Source organism: Amblyomma mixtum, chromosome 7 (genome assembly GCF_055824585.1).
Source record: "Amblyomma mixtum isolate Tamu chromosome 7, ASM5582458v1, whole genome shotgun sequence".
Taxonomy (NCBI): Eukaryota; Metazoa; Arthropoda; class Arachnida; order Ixodida; family Ixodidae; genus Amblyomma; species Amblyomma mixtum.
In genome coordinates, this window is record NC_143018.1 from 51,103,056 (window position 1) to 51,122,852 (window position 19,797).

At 53.3% G+C, this 19,797-nt stretch overlaps 1 protein-coding gene across 1 annotated transcript in view; it reads right to left on the reverse strand.

Moving 5' to 3' along the window:
- Positions 1-19,216, reverse strand: part of LOC149336080 (uncharacterized) — a 208,464-nt gene extending 189,248 nt beyond the window's left edge. The window contains exons 1-7 of the mRNA XM_089554075.1: positions 18,530-19,216; positions 17,759-17,930; positions 14,075-14,320; positions 12,610-12,844; positions 12,230-12,363; positions 11,861-12,106; positions 7,863-8,054 (exon numbers count right to left, since the gene is read on the reverse strand). Coding sequence (XP_089410201.1) covers positions 7,863-8,054; positions 11,861-12,106; positions 12,230-12,363; positions 12,610-12,844; positions 14,075-14,320; positions 17,759-17,930; positions 18,530-19,216 — 1,912 coding nt within the window. The remainder of the gene's footprint in view (positions 1-7,862; positions 8,055-11,860; positions 12,107-12,229; positions 12,364-12,609; positions 12,845-14,074; positions 14,321-17,758; positions 17,931-18,529) is intronic.
- Between the last annotated feature and the right edge of the window lie 581 nt (positions 19,217-19,797).

Here is a 19,797-nt window from a genome sequence, read left to right on the forward strand (position 1 = left end):
CATATTTTCAATGATGCAGCTGCTGTTGTCTTTGCATGGGAACCTGAATTTTCCACAGCGTAATCCGGATTTACAGTTCCTCTCGTCCGAGCCGTCTGAACAGTCGCGGTAACCATCGCAGCGCCAAGCGCCTTTAACGCAGCGGCCGTTGTCCACGCACGTGAACTTATCGTGCGAACATTTACGTAGAGAGGTGGAATTCCGCTCGTCCGACCAATCTGAGTAGTCGCGATCACCGTCGCACAGCCAAGTTTTCGAGATGCACTTGCTATTGTCTTTGCATGGCAGCCTACCTTCCTCACAGCCTATCCGAGACGCACAGTTCTCCTCGTCCCAACCGACTGAGCAGTCTCGGTAACCGTCACGCAGCATATTTTCAATGATGCAGCTGCTGTTGTCTTTGCATGGGAACCTGAATTTTCCACAGCGTAATCCGCATTTACAGTCCCTCTCGTCCGAGCCGTCTGAACAGTCGCGGTAACCAGCGCAGCGCCAAGCGCCTTTAATGCAGCGGCCGTTGTCCACGCACGTGAACTTATCGTGCGAACATTTACGTAGAGAGGTGCAATTCCGCTCGTCCGACCAATCTGAGTAGTCGCGATCACCGTCGCACAGCCAAGTTTTCGAGATGCACCTGCTATTGTCTTTGCATGGCAGCCTACCTTCCACGCAGCCTATCCGAGACGCACAGTTCTCCTCGTCCGAACCGTCTGAGCAGTCGCGGTAACCGTCACACAGCATATTTTCAATGATGCAGCTGCTGTTGTCTTTGCATGGGATCCTGAATTTTCCACAGCGTAATCCGGATTTACAGTCCCTCTCGTCCGAGCCGTCTGAACAGTCGCGGTAACCATCGCAGTGCCAAGCGCCTTTAATGCATCGGCCGTTGTCCACGCAGTTGAACTTATCGTGCGAACATTTACGTAGAGAGGTGCAATTCCGCTCGTCCGACCAATCGGAGCAGTCGCGATCACCGTCGCACAGCCAAGTTTTCGAGATGCACTTGCTATTGTCTTTGCATGGCAGCCTACCTTCCTCACAGCCTATCCGAGACGCACAGTTCTCCTCGTCCCAACCGTCTGAGCAGTCTCGGTAACCGTCACACAGCATATTTTCAATGATGCAGCTGCTGTGGTCTTTGCATGGGAACCTGAATTTTCAACAGCGTAATCCGGATTTACAGTCCCTCTCGTCCGAGCCGTCTGAACAGTCGCGGTAACCATCGCAGCGCCAAGCGCCTTTAATGCAGCGGCCGTTGCCCACGCACGTGAACTTATCGTGCGAACATTTACGTCGAGAGGTGCAATTCCGCTCGTCCGACCAATCTGAGCAGTCGCGATCACCGTCGCACAGCCAAGTTTTTGAGATGCACTTGCTATTGCCTTTGCAAGGCAGCCTACCTTCCTCACAGCCTATCCGAGACGCACAGTTCTCCGCGTCCCAACCGTCTGAGCAGTCTCGGTAACCGTCGCGCAGCATATTTTCAATGATGCAGCTGTTGTTGTCTTTGCATGGGAACCTGAATTTTCCACAGCGTAATCCGGATTTACAGTCCCTCTCGTCCGAGCCGTCTGAACAGTCGCGGTAACCATCGCAGCGCCAAGCTCCTTTAATGCAGCGGCCGTTGTCCACGCACGTGAACTTATCGTGCGAACATTTGCGTAGAGAGGTGCAATTCCGCTCGTCCGACCAATCTGAGCAGTCGCGATCACCGTCGCACAGCCAAGTTTTCGAGATGCACTTGCTATTGCCTTTGCATGGCAGCCTACCTTCCTCACAGCCTATCCGAGACGCACAGTTCTCCTCGTCCGAACCGTCTGAGCAGTCTCGGTAACCGTCGCACAGCATATTTTCAATGATGCAGCTGCTGTTGTCCTTGCATGGGAACCTGAATTTTCCACAGCGTAATCCGGATTTACGGTCCTTCTCGTCCGAGCCGTCTGAACAGTCGCGGTAACCATCGCAGCGCCAAGCGCCTTTAATGCAGCGGCCGTTGTCCACGCACGTGAACTTATCGTGCGAACATTTACGTAGAGAGGTGCAATTCCGCTCGTCCGACCAATCTGAGCAGTCGCGATCACCGTCGTACAGCCAAGTTTTCGAGATGCACTTGCTATTCTCTTTGCATGGCAGCCTACCTTCCTCACAGCCTATCCGAGACACACAGTTCTCCTCGTCCCAACCGTCTGAGCAGTCTCGGTAACCGTCACACGGCATATTTTCAATGATGCAGCTGCTGTTGTCTTTGCATGGGAACCTGAATTTTCAACAGCGTAATCCGGATTTACAGTCCCTCTCGTCCGAGCCGTCTGAACAGTCGCGGTAACCATCGCAGCGCCAAGCGCCTTTAATGCAGCGGCCGTTGCCCACGCACGTGAACTTATCGTGCGAACATTTACGTCGAGAGGTGCAATTCCGCTCGTCCGACCAATCTGAGCAGTCGCGATCACCGTCGCACAGCCAAGTTTTCGAGATGCACTTGCTATTGCCTTTGCATGGCAGCCTACCTTCCTCACAGCCTATCCGAGACGCACAGTTCTCCTCGTCCGAACCGTCTGAGCAGTCTCGGTAACCGTCGCACAGCATATTTTCAATGATGCAGCTGCTGTTGTCCTTGCATGGGAACCTGAATTTTCCACAGCGTAATCCGGATTTACGGTCCTTCTCGTCCGAGCCGTCTGAACAGTCGCGGTAACCATCGCAGCGCCAAGCGCCTTTAATGCAGCGGCCGTTGTCCACGCACGTGAACTTATCGTGCGAACATTTACGTAGAGAGGTGCAATTCCGCTCGTCCGACCAATCTGAGCAGTCGCGATCACCGTCGTACAGCCAAGTTTTCGAGATGCACTTGCTATTCTCTTTGCATGGCAGCCTACCTTCCTCACAGCCTATCCGAGACACACAGTTCTCCTCGTCCCAACCGTCTGAGCAGTCTCGGTAACCGTCACACGGCATATTTTCAATGATGCAGCTGCTGTTGTCTTTGCATGGGAACCTGAATTTTCCACAGCGTAATCCGGATTTACTGTCCCTCTCGTCCGAGCCGTCTGAACAGTCGCGGTAACCATCGCAGCGCCAAGCGCCTTTAATGCAGCGGCCGTTGTCCACGCACGTGAACTTATCGTGCGAACATTTACGTAGAGAGGTGCAATTCCGCTCGTCCGACCAATCTGAGCAGTCGCGATCACCGTCGCACAGCTAAGTTTTCGAGATGCACTTGCTATTCTCTTTGCATGGCAGCCTACCTTCCTCACAGCCTATCCGAGACGCACAATTCTCCTCGTCCTAACCGTCTGAGCAGTCTCGGTAACCGTCGCACAGCATATTTTCAATGATGCAGCTGCTGTTGTCTTTGCATGGGAACCTGAATTTTCCACAGCGTAATCCGGATTTACAGTCCATCTCGTCCGAGCCGTCTGAACAGTCGCGGTAACCATCGCAGCGCCAAGCGCCTTTAATGCAGCGGCCGTTGTCCACGCACGTGAACTTATCGTGCGAACATTTACGTAGAGAGGTGCAATTCCGCTCGTCCGACCAATCTGAGCAGTCGCGATCACCGTCGCACAGCCAAGTTTTCGAGATGCACTTGCTATTCTCTTTGCATGGCAGCCTACCTTCCTCACAGCCTATCCGAGACGCACAGTTCTCCTCGTCCCAACCGTCTGAGCAGTCTCGGTAACCGTCACACAGCATATTTTCAATGATGCAGCTGCTGTGGTCTTTGCATGGGAACCTGAATTTTCCACAGCGTAATCCGGATTTACAGTCCCTCTCGTCCGAGCTGTCTGGACAGTCGCGGTAACCATCGCAGCGCCAAGCGCCTTTAATGCAGCGGCCGTTGTCCACGCACGTGAACTTATCGTGCGAACATTTACGTAGAGAGGTGCAATTCCGCTCGTCCGACCAATCTGAGCAGTCGCGATCACCGTCGTACAGCCAAGTTTTCGAGATGCACTTGCTATTCTCTTTGCATGGCAGCCTACCTTCCTCACAGCCTATCCGAGACACACAGTTCTCCTCGTCCCAACCGTCTGAGCAGTCTCGGTAACCGTCACACGGCATATTTTCAATGATGCAGCTGCTGTTGTCTTTGCATGGGAACCTGAATTTTCCACAGCGTAATCCGGATTTACTGTCCCTCTCGTCCGAGCCGTCTGAACAGTCGCGGTAACCATCGCAGCGCCAAGCGCCTTTAATGCAGCGGCCGTTGTCCACGCACGTGAACTTATCGTGCGAACATTTGCGTAGAGAGGTGCAATTCCGCTCGTCCGACCAATCTGAGCAGTCGCGATCACCGTCGCACAGCCAAGTTTTCGAGATGCACTTGCTATTGCCTTTGCATGGCAGCCTACCTTCCTCACAGCCTATCCGAGACGCACAGTTCTCCTCGTCCTAACCGTCTGAGCAGTCTCGGTAACCGTCGCACAGCATATTTTCAATGATGCAGCTGCTGTTGTCTTTGCATGGGAACCTGAATTTTCCACAGCGTAATCCGGATTTACAGTCCCTCTCGTCCGAGCCGTCTGAAGAGTCGCGGTAACCATCGCAGCGCCAAGCGCCTTTAATGCAGCGACCATTGTCCACGCACGTGAACTTATCGTGCGAACATTTCCATAGAGAGGTGCAATTCCGCTCGTCCGGCAAATCTGAGCAGTCGCGATCACCGTCGCACAGCCAAGTTTTCGAGATGCACTTGCTATTCTCTTTGCATGGCAGCCTACCTTCCTCACAGCCTATCCGAGACGCACAGTTCTCCTCGTCCCAACCGTCTGAGCAGTCGCGGTAACCGTCACACAGCATATTTTCAATGATGCAGCTGCTGTGGTCTTTGCATGGGAACCTGAATTTTCCACAGCGTAATCCGGATTTACAGTCCCTCTCGTCCGAGCTGTCTGGACAGTCGCGGTAACCATCGCAGCGCCAAGCGCCTTTAATGCAGCGGCCGTTGTCCACGCACGTGAACTTATCGTGCGAACATTTACGTAGAGAGGTGCAATTCCGCTCGTCCGACCAATCTGAGCAGTCGCGATCACCGTCGCACAGCCAAGTTTTCGAGATGCACTTGCTATTGCCTTTGCATGGCAGCCTACCTTCCTCACAGCCTATCCGAGACGCACAGTTCTCCTGGTCCTAACCGTCTGAGCAGTCTCGGTAACCGTCGCACAGCATATTTTCAATGATGCAGCTGCTGTTGTCTTTGCATGGGAACCTGAATTTTCCACAGCGTAATCCGGATTTACAGTCCATCTCGTCCGAGCCGTCTGAACAGTCGCGGTAACCATCGCAGCGCCAAGCGCCTTTAATGCAGCGGCCGTTGTCCACGCACGTGAACTTATCGTGCGAACATTTACGTAGAGAGGTGCAATTCCGCTCGTCCGACCAATCTGAGCAGTCGCGATCACCGTCGCACAGCCAAGTTTTCGAGATGCACTTGCTATTCTCTTTGCATGGCAGCCTACCTTCCTCACAGCCTATCCGAGACGCACAGTTCTCCTCGTCCCAACCGTCTGAGCAGTCTCGGTAACCGTCACACAGCATATTTTCAATGATGCAGCTGCTGTGGTCTTTGCATGGGAACCTGAATTTTCCACAGCGTAATCCGGATTTACAGTCCCTCTCGTCCGAGCTGTCTGGACAGTCGCGGTAACCATCGCAGCGCCAAGCGCCTTTAATGCAGCGGCCGTTGTCCACGCACGTGAACTTATCGTGCGAACATTTACGTAGAGAGGTGCAATTCCGCTCGTCCGACCAATCTGAGCAGTCGCGATCACCGTCGCACAGCCAAGTTTTCGAGATGCACTTGCTATTGCCTTTGCATGGCAGCCTACCTTCCTCACAGCCTATCCGAGACGCACAGTTCTCCTCGTCCTAACCGTCTGAGCAGTCTCGGTAACCGTCGCACAGCATATTTTCAATGATGCAGCTGCTGTTGTCTTTGCATGGGAACCTGAATTTTCCACAGCGTAATCCGGATTTACAGTCCTTCTCGTCCGAGCCGTCTGAACAGTCGCGGTAACCATCGCAGCGCCAAGCGCCTTTAATGCAGCGGCCGTTGTCCACGCACGTGAACTTATCGTGCGAACATTTACGTAGAGAGGTGCAATTCCGCTCGTCCGACCAATCTGAGCAGTCGCGATCACTGTCGTACAGCCAAGTTTTCGAGATGCACTTGCTATTCTCTTTGCATGGCAGCCTACCTTCCTCACAGCCTATCCGAGACACACAGTTCTCCTCGTCCCAACCGTCTGAGCAGTCTCGGTAACCGTCACACGGCATATTTTCAATGATGCAGCTGCTGTTGTCTTTGCATGGGAACCTGAATTTTCCACAGCGTAATCCGGATTTACTGTCCCTCTCGTCCGAGCCGTCTGAACAGTCGCGGTAACCATCGCAGCGCCAAGCGCCTTTAATGCAGCGGCCATTGCCCACGCACGTGAACTTATCGTGCGAACATTTACGTCGAGAGGTGCAATTCCGCTCGTCCGACCAATCTGAGCAGTCGCGATCACCGTCGGACAGCCGAGTTTTTGAGATGCACTTGCTATTGCCTTTGCATGGCAGCCTACCTTCCTCACAGCTTATCCGAGACGCACAGTTCTCCTCGTCCCAACCGTCTGAGCAGTCTCGGTAACCGTCGCACAGCATATTTTCAATGATGCAGCTGCTGTTGTCTTTGCATGGGAACCTGAATTTTCCACAGCGTAATCCGGATTTACAGTCCCTCTCGTCCGAGCCGTCTGGACAGTAGCGGTAACCATCGCAGCGCCAAGCGCCTTTAATGCAGCGACCATTGTCCACGCACGTGAACTTATCGTGCGAACATTTGCGTAGAGAGGTGCAATTCCGCTCGTCCGACCAATCTGAGCAGTCGCGATCACCGTCGCACAGCCAAGTTTTCGAGATGCACTTGCTATTGCCTTTGCATGGCAGCCTACCTTCCTCACAGCCTATCCGAGACGCACAGTTCTCCTCGTCCTAACCGTCTGAGCAGTCTCGGTAACCGTCGCACAGCATATTTTCAATGATGCAGCTGCTGTTGTCTTTGCGTGGGAACCTGAATTTTCCACAGCGTAATCCGGATTTACAGTGCTTCTCGTCCGAGCCGTCTGAACAGTCGCGGTAACCATCGCAGCGCCAAGCGCCTTTAATGCAGCGGCCGTTGTCCACGCACGTGAACTTATCGTGCGAACATTTACGTAGAGAGGTGCAATTCCGCTCGTCCGACCAATCTGAGCAGTCGCGATCACCGTCGCACAGCCAAGTTTTCGAGATGCACTTGCTATTCTCTTTGCATGGCAGCCTACCTTCCTCACAGCCTATCCGAGACGCACAGTTCTCCTCGTCCCAACCGTCTGAGCAGTGTCGGTAACCGTCACACAGTATATTTTCAATGATGCAGCTGCTGTTGTCTTTGCATGGGAACCTGAATTTTCCACAGCGTAATCCGGATTTACAGTCCCTCTCGTCCGAGCCGTCTGAACAGTCGCGGTAACCATCGCAGCGCCAAGCGCCTTTAATGCAGCGGCCGTTGTCCACGCACGTGAACTTATCGTGCGAACATTTACCTCGAGAGGTGCAATTCCGCTCGTCCGACCAATCTGAGCAGTCGCGATCACCGTCGCACAGCGAAGTTTTCGAGATGCACTTGCTATTGCCTTTGCATGGCAGCCTACCTTCCTCACAGCCTATCCGAGACGCACAGTTCTCCCCGTCCCAACCGTCTGAGCAGTCTCGGTAACCGTCGCACAGCATATTTTCAATGATGCAGCTGCTGTTGTCTTTGCATGGGAACCTGAATTTTCCACAGCGTAATCCGGATTTACAGTCCCTCTCGTCCGAGCCGTCTGAACAGTCGCGGTAACCATCGCAGCGCCAAGCGCCTTTAATGCAGCGGCCATTGTCCACGCACGTGAACTTATCGTGCGAACATTTGCGTAGAGAGGTGCAATTCCGCTCGTCCGACCAATCTGAGCAGTCGCGATCACCGTCGCACAGCCAAGTTTTCGAGATGCACTTGCTATTGTCTTTGCATGGCAGCCTACCTTCCTCACAGCCTATCCGAGACGCACAGTTCTCCTCGTCCCAACCGTCTGAGCAGTCTCGGTAACCGTCGCGCAGCATATTTTCAATGATGCAGCTGCTGTTGCCTTTGCATGGGAACCTGAATTTTCCACAGCGTAATCCGGATTTACAGTCCCTCTCGTCCGAGCCGTCTGAACAGTCGCGGTAACCATCGCAGCGCCAAGCGCCTTTAATGCAGCGGCCGTTGTCCACGCACGTGAACTTATCGTGCGAACATTTACGTAGAGAGGTGCAATTCCGCTCGTCCGACCAATATTAGCAGTCGCGATCACCTTCGCACAGCCAAGTTTTCGAGATGCACTTGCTATTGTCTTTGCATGGCACCCTACCTTCCTCACAGCCTATCCGAGACGCACAGTTCTCGTCCCAACCGTCTGAGCAGTCTCGGTAACCGTCGCACACCATATTTTCAATGATGCAGCTGCTGTTGTCTTTGCATGGGAACCTGAATTTTCCACAGCGTAATCCGGATTTACAGTCCCTCTCGTCCGAGCCGTCTGAACAGTCGCGGTAACCATCGCAGCGCCAAGCGCCTTTAATGCAGCGACCATTGTCCACGCACGTGAACTTATCGTGCGAACATTTCCATAGAGAGGTGCAATTCCGCTCGTCCGGCAAATCTGAGTTGTCGCGATCACCGTCGCACAGCCAAGTTTTCGAGATGCACTTGCTCTTGTCTTTGCATGGCAGCCTACCTTCCTCACAGCCTATCCGAGACGCACAGTTCTCCTAGTCCCAACCACCTGAGCAGTCGCGGTAACGGTCACACAGCATATTTTCAATGATGCAGCTGCTGTTGTCTTTTCATGAGAACCTGAATTTTCCACAGCGTAATCCGGATTTACAGTCCCTCTCGTCCGAGCCGTCTGAACAGTCGCGGTAACCATCGCAGCGCCAAGCGCCTTTAATGCAGCGGCCGTTGTCCACGCACGTGAACTTATCGTGGGAACATTTACGTAGAGAGGTGCAATTCCACTCGTCCGACCAATCTGAGCAGTCGCGATCACCGTCGCACAGCCAACATTTCGAGATGCACTTGCTATTGTCTTTGCATGGCAGCCTACCTTCCTCACAGCCTATCCGAGACGCACAGTTCTCCTCGTCCCAACCGTCTGAGCAGTCTCGGTAACCGTCACACAGCATATTTTCAATGATGCAGCTGCTGTTGTCTTTGCATGGGAACCTAATTTTCCACAGCGTAATCCGGATTTACTGTCCCTCTCGTCCGAGCCGTCTGAACAGTCGCGGTAACCATCGCAGCGCCAAGCGCCTTTAATGCAGCGGCCATTGCCCACGCACGTGAACTTATCGTGCGAACATTTACGTCGAGAGGTGCAATTCCGCTCGTCCGACCAATCTGAGCAGTCGCGATCACCGTCGGATAGCCGAGTTTTTGAGATGCACTTGCTATTGCCTTTGCATGGCAGCCTACCTTCCTCACAGCTTATCCGAGACGCACAGTTCTCCTCGTCCCAACCGTCTGAGCAGTCTCGGTAACCGTCGCACAGCATATTTTCAATGATGCAGCTGCTGTTGTCTTTGCATGGGAACCTGAATTTTCCACAGCGTAATCCGGGTTTACAGTCCCTCTCGTCCGAGCCGTCTGGACAGTAGCGGTAACCATCGCAGCGCCAAGCGCCTTTAATGCAGCGACCATTGTCCACGCACGTGAACTTATCGTGCGAACATTTGCGTAGAGAGGTGCAATTCCGCTCGTCCGACCAATCTGAGCAGTCGCGATCACCGTCGCACAGCCAAGTTTTCGAGATGCACTTGCTATTGCCTTTGCATGGCAGCCTACCTTCCTCACAGCCTATCCGAGACGCACAGTTCTCCTCGTCCTAACCGTCTGAGCAGTCTCGGTAACCGTCGCACAGCATATTTTCAATGATGCAGCTGCTGTTGTCTTTGCATGGGAACCAGAATTTTCCACAGCGTAATCCGGATTTACAGTCCCTCTCGTCCGAGCCGTCTGAACAGTCGCGGTAACCATCGCAGCGCCAAGCGCCTTTAATGCAGCGGCCGTTGTCCACGCACGTGAACTTATCGTGCGAACATTTACGTAGAGAGGTGCAATTCCGCTCGTCCGACCAATCTGAGCAGTCGCGATCACCGTCGTACAGCCAAGTTTTCGAGATGCACTTGCTATTCTCTTTGCATGGCAGCCTACCTTCCTCACAGCCTATCCGAGACACACAGTTCTCCTCGTCCCAACCGTCTGAGCAGTCTCGGTAACCGTCACACAGCATATTTTCAATGATGCAGCTGCTGTTGTCTTTGCATGGGAACCTGAATTTTCCACAGCGTAATCCGGATTTACAGTCCCTCTCGTCCGAGCCGTCTGAACAGTCGCGGTAACCATCGCAGCGCCAAGCGCCTTTAATGCAGCGGCCGTTGCCCACGCACGTGAACTTATCGTGCGAACATTTACGTCGAGAGGTGCAATTCCGCTCGTCCGACCAATCTGAGCAGTCGCGATCACCGTCGCACAGCCAAGTTTTTGAGATGCACTTGCTATTGCCTTTGCATGGCAGCCTACCTTCCTCACAGCTTATCCGAGACGCACAGTTCTCCTCGTCCCAACCGTCTGAGCAGTCTCGGTAACCGTCGCACAGCATATTTTCAATGATGCAGCTGCTGTTGTCTTTGCATGGGAACCTGAATTTTCCACAGCGTAATCCGGATTTACAGTCCCTCTCGTCCGAGCCGTCTGGACAGTCGCGGTAACCATCGCAGCGCCAAGCGCCTTTAATGCAGCGGCCGTTGTCCACGCACGTGAACTTATCGTGCGAACATTTACGTAGAGAGGTGGAATTCCGCTCGTCCGACCAATCTGAGCAGTCGCGATCACCGTCGCACAGCCAAGTTTTCGAGATGCACTTGCTATTGTCTTTGCATGGCAGCCTACCTTCCTCACAGCCTATCCGAGACGCACAGTCCTCCTCGTCCCAACCGTCTGAGCAGTCTCGGTAACCGTCGCGCAGCATATTTTCAATGATGCAGCTGCTGTTGCCTTTGCATGGGAACCTGAATTTTCCACAGCGTAATCCGGATTTACAGTCCCTCTCGTCCGAGCCGTCTGAACAGTCGCGGTAACCATCGCAGCGCCAAGCGCCTTTAATGCAGCGGCCGTTGTCCACGCACGTGAACTTATCGTGCGAACATTTACGTAGAGAGATGCAATTCCGCTCGTCCGACCAATATTAGCAGTCGCGATCACCTTCGCACAGCCAAGTTTTCGAGATGCACTTGCTATTGTCTTTGCATGGCACCCTACCTTCCTCACAGCCTATCCGAGACGCACAGTTCTCGTCCCAACCGTCTGAGCAGTCTCGGTAACCGTCGCACAGCATATTTTCAATGATGCAGCTGCTGTTGTCTTTGCATGGGAACCTGAATTTTCCACAGCGTAATCCGGATTTACAGTCCCTCTCGTCCGAGCCGTCTGAACAGTCGCGGTAACCATCGCAGCGCCAAGCGCCTTTAATGCAGCGACCATTGTCCACGCACGTGAACTTATCGTGCGAACATTTCCATAGAGAGGTGCAATTCCGCTCGTCCGGCAAATCTGAGTTGTCGCGATCACCGTCGCACAGCCAAGTTTTCGAGATGCACTTGCTCTTGTCTTTGCATGGCAGCCTACCTTCCTCACAGCCTATCCGAGACGCACAGTTCTCCTAGTCCCAACCACCTGAGCAGTCGCGGTAACGGTCACGCAGCATATTTTCAATGATGCAGCTGCTGTTGTCTTTTCATGAGAACCTGAATTTTCCACAGCGTAATCCGGATTTACAGTCCCTCTCGTCCGAGCCGTCTGAACAGTCGCGGTAACCATCGCAGCGCCAAGCGCCTTTAATGCAGCGGCCGTTGTCCACGCACGTGAACTTATCGTGGGAACATTTACGTAGAGAGGTGCAATTCCACTCGTCCGACCAATCTGAGCAGTCGCGATCACCGTCGCACAGCCAACTTTTCGAGATGCACTTGCTATTGTCTTTGCATGGCAGCCTACCTTCCTCACAGCCTATCCGAGACGCACAGTTCTCCTCGTCCCAACCGTCTGAGCAGTCTCGGTAACCGTCACACAGCATATTTTCAATGATGCAGCTGCTGTTGTCTTTGCATGGGAACCTGAATTTTCCACAGCGTAATCCGGATTTACAGTTCCTCTCGTCCGAGCCGTCTGAACAGTCGCGGTAACCATCGCAGCGCCAAGCGCCTTTAACGCAGCGGCCGTTGTCCACGCACGTGAACTTATCGTGCGAACATTTACGTAGAGAGGTGGAATTCCGCTCGTCCGACCAATCTGAGTAGTCGCGATCACCGTCGCACAGCCAAGTTTTCGAGATGCACTTGCTATTGTCTTTGCATGGCAGCCTACCTTCCTCACAGCCTATCAGAGACGCACAGTTCTCCTCGTCCCAACCATTTGAGCAGTCTCGGTAACCGTCACACAGCATATTTTAAATGATGCAGCTGCTGTTGTCTTTGCATGGGAACCTTAATTTTCCACAGCGTAATCCGGATTTACAGTCCCTCTCGTCCGAGCCGTCTGAACAGTCGCGGTAACCATCGCAGCGCCAAGCGCCTTTAATGCATCGGCCGGTGTCCACGCACTTGAACTTATCGTGCGAACATTTACGTAGAGAGGTGCAATTCCGCTCGTCCGACCAATCTGAGCAGTCGCGATCACCGTCGCACAGCCAAGTTTTCGAGATGCACTTGCTATTGTCTTTGCATGGCAGCCTACCTTCCTCACAGCCTATCCGAGACGCACAGTTCTCCTCGTCCCAACCGACTGAGCAGTCTCGGTAACCGTCACGCAGCATATTTTCAATGATGCAGCTGCTGTTGTCTTTGCATGCGAACCTGAATTTTCCACAGCGTAATCCGCATTTACAGTCCCTCTCGTCCGAGCCGTCTGAACAGTCGCGGTAACCAGCGCAGCGCCAAGCGCCTTTAATGCAGCGGCCGTTGTCCACGCACGTGAACTTATCGTGCGAACATTTACGTAGAGAGGTGCAATTCCGCTCGTCCGACCAATCTGAGTAGTCGCGATCACCGTCGCACAGCCAAGTTTTCGAGATGCACCTGCTATTGTCTTTGCATGGCAGCCTACCTTCCACACAGCCTATCCGAGACGCACAGTTCTCCTCGTCCGAACCGTCTGAGCAGTCGCGGTAACCGTCACACAGCATATTTTCAATGATGCAGCTGCTGTTGTCTTTGCATGGGATCCTGAATTTTCCACAGCGTAATCCGGATTTACAGTCCCTCTCGTCCGAGCCGTCTGAACAGTCGCGGTAACCATCGCAGTGCCAAGCGCCTTTAATGCATCGGCCGTTGTCCACGCACTTGAACTTATCGTGCGAACATTTACGTAGAGAGGTGCAATTCCGCTCGTCCGACCAATCGCAGCAGTCGCGATCACCGTCGCACAGCGAAGTCTTCGAGATGCACTTGCTATTGTCTTTGCATGGCAGCCTACCTTCCTCACAGCCTATCCGAGACGCACAGTTCTCCTCGTCCCAACCGACTGAGCAGTCTCGGTAACTGTCACGCAGCATATTTTCAATGATGCAGCTGCTGTTGTCTTTGCATGGGAACCTGAATTTTCCACAGCGTAATCCGGATTTACAGTCCCTCTCGTCCGAGCCGTCTGAACAGTCGCGGTAACCATCGCAGCGCCAAGCGCCTTTAATGCAGCGGCCGTTGTCCACGCACGCGAACTTATCGTGCGAACGTTTCCGTAGAGAGGTGCAATTCCGCTCGTCCGACCAATCTGAGCAGTCGCGATCACCGTCGCACAGCCAAGTTTTCGAGATGCACTTGCTATTGTCTTTGCATGGCAGCCTACCTTCCTCACAGCCTATCAGAGACGCACAGTTCTCCTCGTCCCAACCGTCTGAGCAGTCTCGGTAACCGTCACACAACATATTTTCAATGATGCAGCTGCTGTTGTCTTTGCATGGGAACCTGAATTTTCCACAGCGTAATCCGGATTTACAGTTCCTCTCGTCCGAGCCGTCTGAACAGTCGCGGTAACCATCGCAGCGCCAAGCGCCTTTAATGCAGCGGCCGTTGTCCACGCACGTGAACTTATCGTGCGAACATTTACGTAGAGAGGTGCAATTCCGCTCGTCCGACCAATCTGAGCAGTCGCGATCACCGTCGCACAGCCAAGTTTTCGAGATGCACTTGCTATTGTCTTTGCATGGCACCCTACCTTCCTCACAGCCTATCCGAGACGCACAGTTCTCGTCCCAACCGTCTGAGCAGTCTCGGTAACCGTCGCACAGCATATTTTCAATGATGCAGCTGCTGTTGTCTTTGCATGGGAACCTGAATTTTCCACAGCGTAATCCGGATTTACAGTCCCTCTCGTCCGAGCCGTCTGAACAGTCGCGGTAACCATCGCAGCGCCAAGCGCCTTTAATGCAGCGACCATTGTCCACGCACGTGAACTTATCGTGCGAACATTTCCATAGAGAGGTGCAATTCCGCTCGTCCGGCAAATCTGAGTTGTCGCGATCACCGTCGCACAGCCAAGTTTTCGAGATGCACTTGCTATTGTCTTTGCATGGCAGCCTACCTTCCTCACAGCCTATCCGAGACGCACAGTTCTCCTCGTCCCAACCGTCTGAGCAGTCTCGGTAACCGTCACACAGCATATTTTCAATGATGCAGCTGCTGTTGTCTTTGCATGGGAACCTGAATTTTCCACAGCGTAATCCGGATTTACAGTTCCTCTCGTCCGAGCCGTCTGAACAGTCGCGGTAACCATCGCAGCGCCAAGCGCCTTTAACGCAGCGGCCGTTGTCCACGCACGTGAACTTATCGTGCGAACATTTACGTAGAGAGGTGGAATTCCGCTCGTCCGACCAATCTGAGTAGTCGCGATCACCGTCGCACAGCCAAGTTTTCGAGATGCACTTGCTATTGTCTTTGCATGGCAGCCTACCTTCCTCACAGCCTATCAGAGACGCACAGTTCTCCTCGTCCGAACCGTCTGAGCAGTCGCGGTAACCGTCACACAGCATATTTTCAATGATGCAGCTGCTGTTGTCTTTGCATGGGATCCTGAATTTTCCACAGCGTAATCCGGATTTACAGTCCCTCTCGTCCGAGCCGTCTGAACAGTCGCGGTAACCATCGCAGTGCCAAGCGCCTTTAATGCATCGGCCGTTGTCCACGCACTTGAACTTATCGTGCGAACATTTACGTAGAGAGGTGCAATTCCGCTCGTCCGACCAATCGCAGCAGTCGCGATCACCGTCGCACAGCCAAGTCTTCGAGATGCACTTGCTATTGTCTTTGCATGGCAGCCTACCTTCCTCACAGCCTATCCGAGACGCACAGTTCTCCTCGTCCCAACCGACTGAGCAGTCTCGGTAACTGTCACGCAGCATATTTTCAATGATGCAGCTGCTGTTGTCTTTGCATGGGAACCTGAATTTTCCACAGCGTAATCCGGATTTACAGTCCCTCTCGTCCGAGCCGTCTGAACAGTCGCGGTAACCATCGCAGCGCCAAGCGCCTTTAATGCAGCGGCCGTTGTCCACGCACGCGAACTTATCGTGCGAACGTTTCCGTAGAGAGGTGCAATTCCGCTCGTCCGACCAATCTGAGCAGTCGCGATCACCGTCGCACAGCCAAGTTTTCGAGATGCACTTGCTATTGTCTTTGCATGGCACCCTACCTTCCTCACAGCCTATCCGAGACGCACAGTTCTCGTCCCAACCGTCTGAGCAGTCTCGGTAACCGTCGCACAGCATATTTTCAATGATGCAGCTGCTGTTGTCTTTGCATGGGAACCTGAATTTTCCACAGCGTAATCCGGATTTACAGTCCCTCTCGTCCGAGCCGTCTGAACAGTCGCGGTAACCATCGCAGCGCCAAGCGCCTTTAATGCAGCGACCATTGTCCACGCACGTGAACTTATCGTGCGAACATTTCCATAGAGAGGTGCAATTCCGCTCGTCCGGCAAATCTGAGTTGTCGCGATCACCGTCGCACAGCCAAGTTTTCGAGATGCACTTGCTATTGTCTTTGCATGGCAGCCTACCTTCCTCACAGCCTATCCGAGACGCACAGTTCTCCTCGTCCCAACCGTCTGAGCAGTCTCGGTAACCGTCACACAGCATATTTTCAATGATGCAGCTGCTGTTGTCTTTGCATGGGAACCTGAATTTTCCACAGCGTAATCCGGATTTACAGTTCCTCTCGTCCGAGCCGTCTGAACAGTCGCGGTAACCATCGCAGCGCCAAGCGCCTTTAACGCAGCGGCCGTTGTCCACGCACGTGAACTTATCGTGCGAACATTTACGTAGAGAGGTGGAATTCCGCTCGTCCGACCAATCTGAGTAGTCGCGATCACCGTCGCACAGCCAAGTTTTCGAGATGCACTTGCTATTGTCTTTGCATGGCAGCCTACCTTCCTCACAGCCTATCAGAGACGCACAGTTCTCCTCGTCCCAACCATCTGAGCAGTCTCGGTAACCGTCACACAGCATATTTTAAATGATGCAGCTGCTGTTGTCTTTGCATGGGAACCTTAATTTTCCACAGCGTAATCCGGATTTACAGTCCCTCTCGTCCGAGCCGTCTGAACAGTCGCGGTAACCATCGCAGTGCCAAGCGCCTTTAATGCATCGGCCGTTGTCCACGCACTTGAACTTATCGTGCGAACATTTACGTAGAGAGGTGCAATTCCGCTCGTCCGACCAATCGGAGCAGTCGCGATCACCGTCGCACAGCCAAGTTTTCGAGATGCACTTGCTATTGTCTTTGCATGGCAGCCTACCTTCCTCACACCCTATCCCAGACGCACAGTTCTCCTCGTCCCAACCGACTGAGCAGTCTCGGTAACTGTCACGCAGCATATTTTCAATGATGCAGCTGCTGTTGTCTTTGCATGGGAACCTGAATTTTCCACAGCGTAATCCGGATTTACAGTCCCTCTCGTCCGAGCCGTCTGAACAGTCGCGGTAACCATCGCAGCGCCAAGCGCCTTTAATGCAGCGGCCGTTGTCCACGCACGCGAACTTATCGTGCGAACGTTTCCGTAGAGAGGTGCAATTCCGCTCGTCCGACCAATCTGAGCAGTCGCGATCACCGTCGCACAGCCAAGTTTTCGAGATGCACTTGCTATTGTCTTTGCATGGCAGCCTACCTTCCTCACAGCCTATCAGAGACGCACAGTTCTCCTCGTCCCAACCGTCTGAGCAGTCTCGGTAACCGTCACACAACATATTTTCAATGATGCAGCTGCTGTTGTCTTTGCATGGGAACCTGAATTTTCCACAGCGTAATCCGGATTTACAGTTCCTCTCGTCCGAGCCGTCTGAACAGTCGCGGTAACCATCGCAGCGCCAAGCGCCTTTAATGCAGCGGCCGTTGTCCACGCACGTGAACTTATCGTGCGAACATTTACGTAGAGAGGTGCAATTCCGCTCGTCCGACCAATCTGAGTAGTCGCTATCACCGTCGCACAGCCAAGTTTTCGAGATGCACTTGCTATTGTCTTTGCATGGCAGCCTACCTTCCTCACAGCCTATCCGAGACGCACAGTTCTCCTCGTCCCAACCATCTGAGCAGTCTCGGCAACCGTCACACAGCATATTTTAAATGATGCAGCTGCTGTTGTCTTTGCATGGGAACCTTAATTTTCCACAGCGTAATCCGGATTTACAGTCCCTCTCGTCCGAGCCGTCTGAACAGTCGCGGTAACCATCGCAGCGCCAAGCGCCTTTAATGCATCGGCCGTTGTCCACGCACTTGAACTTATCGTGCGAACATTTACGTAGAGAGGTGCAATTCCGCTCGTCCGACCAATCTGAGCAGTCGGGGTCACCGTCGCACCACCAATTTTCCTTGACGCACTTGCTGTTGTCTTTGCATCGGATCTCACCTCCCCCACAGAGTGCGCACTTCTCCTTGTCCGAGCCGTCATAGCAGTCGCGTTTACCGTCGCAGCGCCGGTTGTCATTAATGCACTTGCCACCTGGACACATGAAGAGGCCTTTCGAACATTGCATCATGGGGGTGCAATGCTTCTCGTCCCACCCATTTCAGCAGTCGTGTTTGCCGTCGGAGAGCCAATCTTTATAGAGGCATTCCGGGGTGTCCTTGCACGGCAACTTACTTCCCTCGCAACGCATTCTGAATGTAGTTCTGCTCGTCCAAGCCGTCTAAGCAGTCGCGAGTACCGTCGCAGCGCCAGTAGTAGTTAAGGCAGCGGTCGTTGTCGCACCTGAACTCATGTTGTGAACATTCCTTTTGAGATGCGCAATTATGCTCGTCCGGCCCATCTGTGCAGTCCCGGTCGCCGTGCACACAGATAAGTTTTATAGATGCATTTGGTGTTGTCTTTGCACTGGAACCCATCTCTCTCACAGGGATACAGGGATGTACAGTTCTGCTCGTCCGAGGCGTCTAAGCAGTCGCGCTCACCGTCGCAGCGCCAGTAGTGGTGAATGCAGCGACCGTTGTCCACGCACGTGAATTCATCTGTAGCGCACTTCCTTACGGAGCAGTTCTGCTCGTCCCATCCATATTTGCAGTCGCGGTCACTGTCGCACAGCCAAGGGTTCTTGATACAATTGCTGTTGTCGTAGCACGGGATCTCAAAGTCGGAGCAGGGTATTCTGATTGTACAGTCCTGCTCATCCGAGCCGTCTAAGCAGTCGCCAGTACCGTCGCACATCCGATTATGCTTGATGCATTTTCTATAGTCTTTGCACGGGAGATTACCTGCCAAACAGCTTAGCTTGGCTGTACAGTTCTTCTCGTCCGATTCGTAAGTGCAGTCAGGGTCCCCGTCACATCGCAGCGTGGCCGGAATGCATTGCCCACCTTCTCTGCATCTGTACTCGCCTTCGGAACACGTCGCTTTGTTGGTGCAGCTGCTTTCGTTCGACCCGTCCCTGCAGTCCTGCGTTCCGTCACAGACATGCGCCCAGGACACGCACTGCTCTACAGTCCTGCACTTGAACTGCTTCTCTGTGCAGTGGACAAGGATTTGGGCGGCGCTTGGAACGACATGTGAAGTTGCAGATGCGAGGATGGCGGTCAGGAATAGCAGTGTCGAAGTGAACCGGAGGGATGTTGAAACCGCCCGCAGCTCAGCTTTCATGATGTTCACGATGTAATGCCTACCACCTGCGACAAAAATAAGAAGGTCAAGTTCAGGAAGTAATACGAATTAAGAGTACAATCCAATCCAATCCAATATGCTAATATGGTAGCTACCGGCCTCGCTACGCGACGGTTCTGAAAGTGCAACTAGTATTGCTTTCGGAATAAAATTTTGATCCTGCTTCGTGCCCCCGGGTAACAACGTCCGCGCTCAGCCCTGCAAAGTGCGCCCGCGATGGTGAAAATGAAGTTCTCGGGCATCACAACCCGCTTTCCTCCATATGAGATTTAAGGGGCCGTACACACGGGTGAGAGAACAAGAATAACACGCATGTTCTCCTAACAGGTTCCGTTCTTTCAGCGAGCGTGCATCCTGCTTGCACAAACGGTTATCGAAAAAGGCTACTGAGCGCAGTTTCCGCTGCGTCGCAAGATCAAGGTTCCCTGGTGCGAGCATTATTATACGGGGCGTCTTGACGACCGAGGTGAAACGAGGGCCGACGTATCGCGAGTGGACATAAATTATCCGTGAAAGCGGAACATGATCGTGTTCGGGCTTCGAACCTGCGTCGTCTGCTA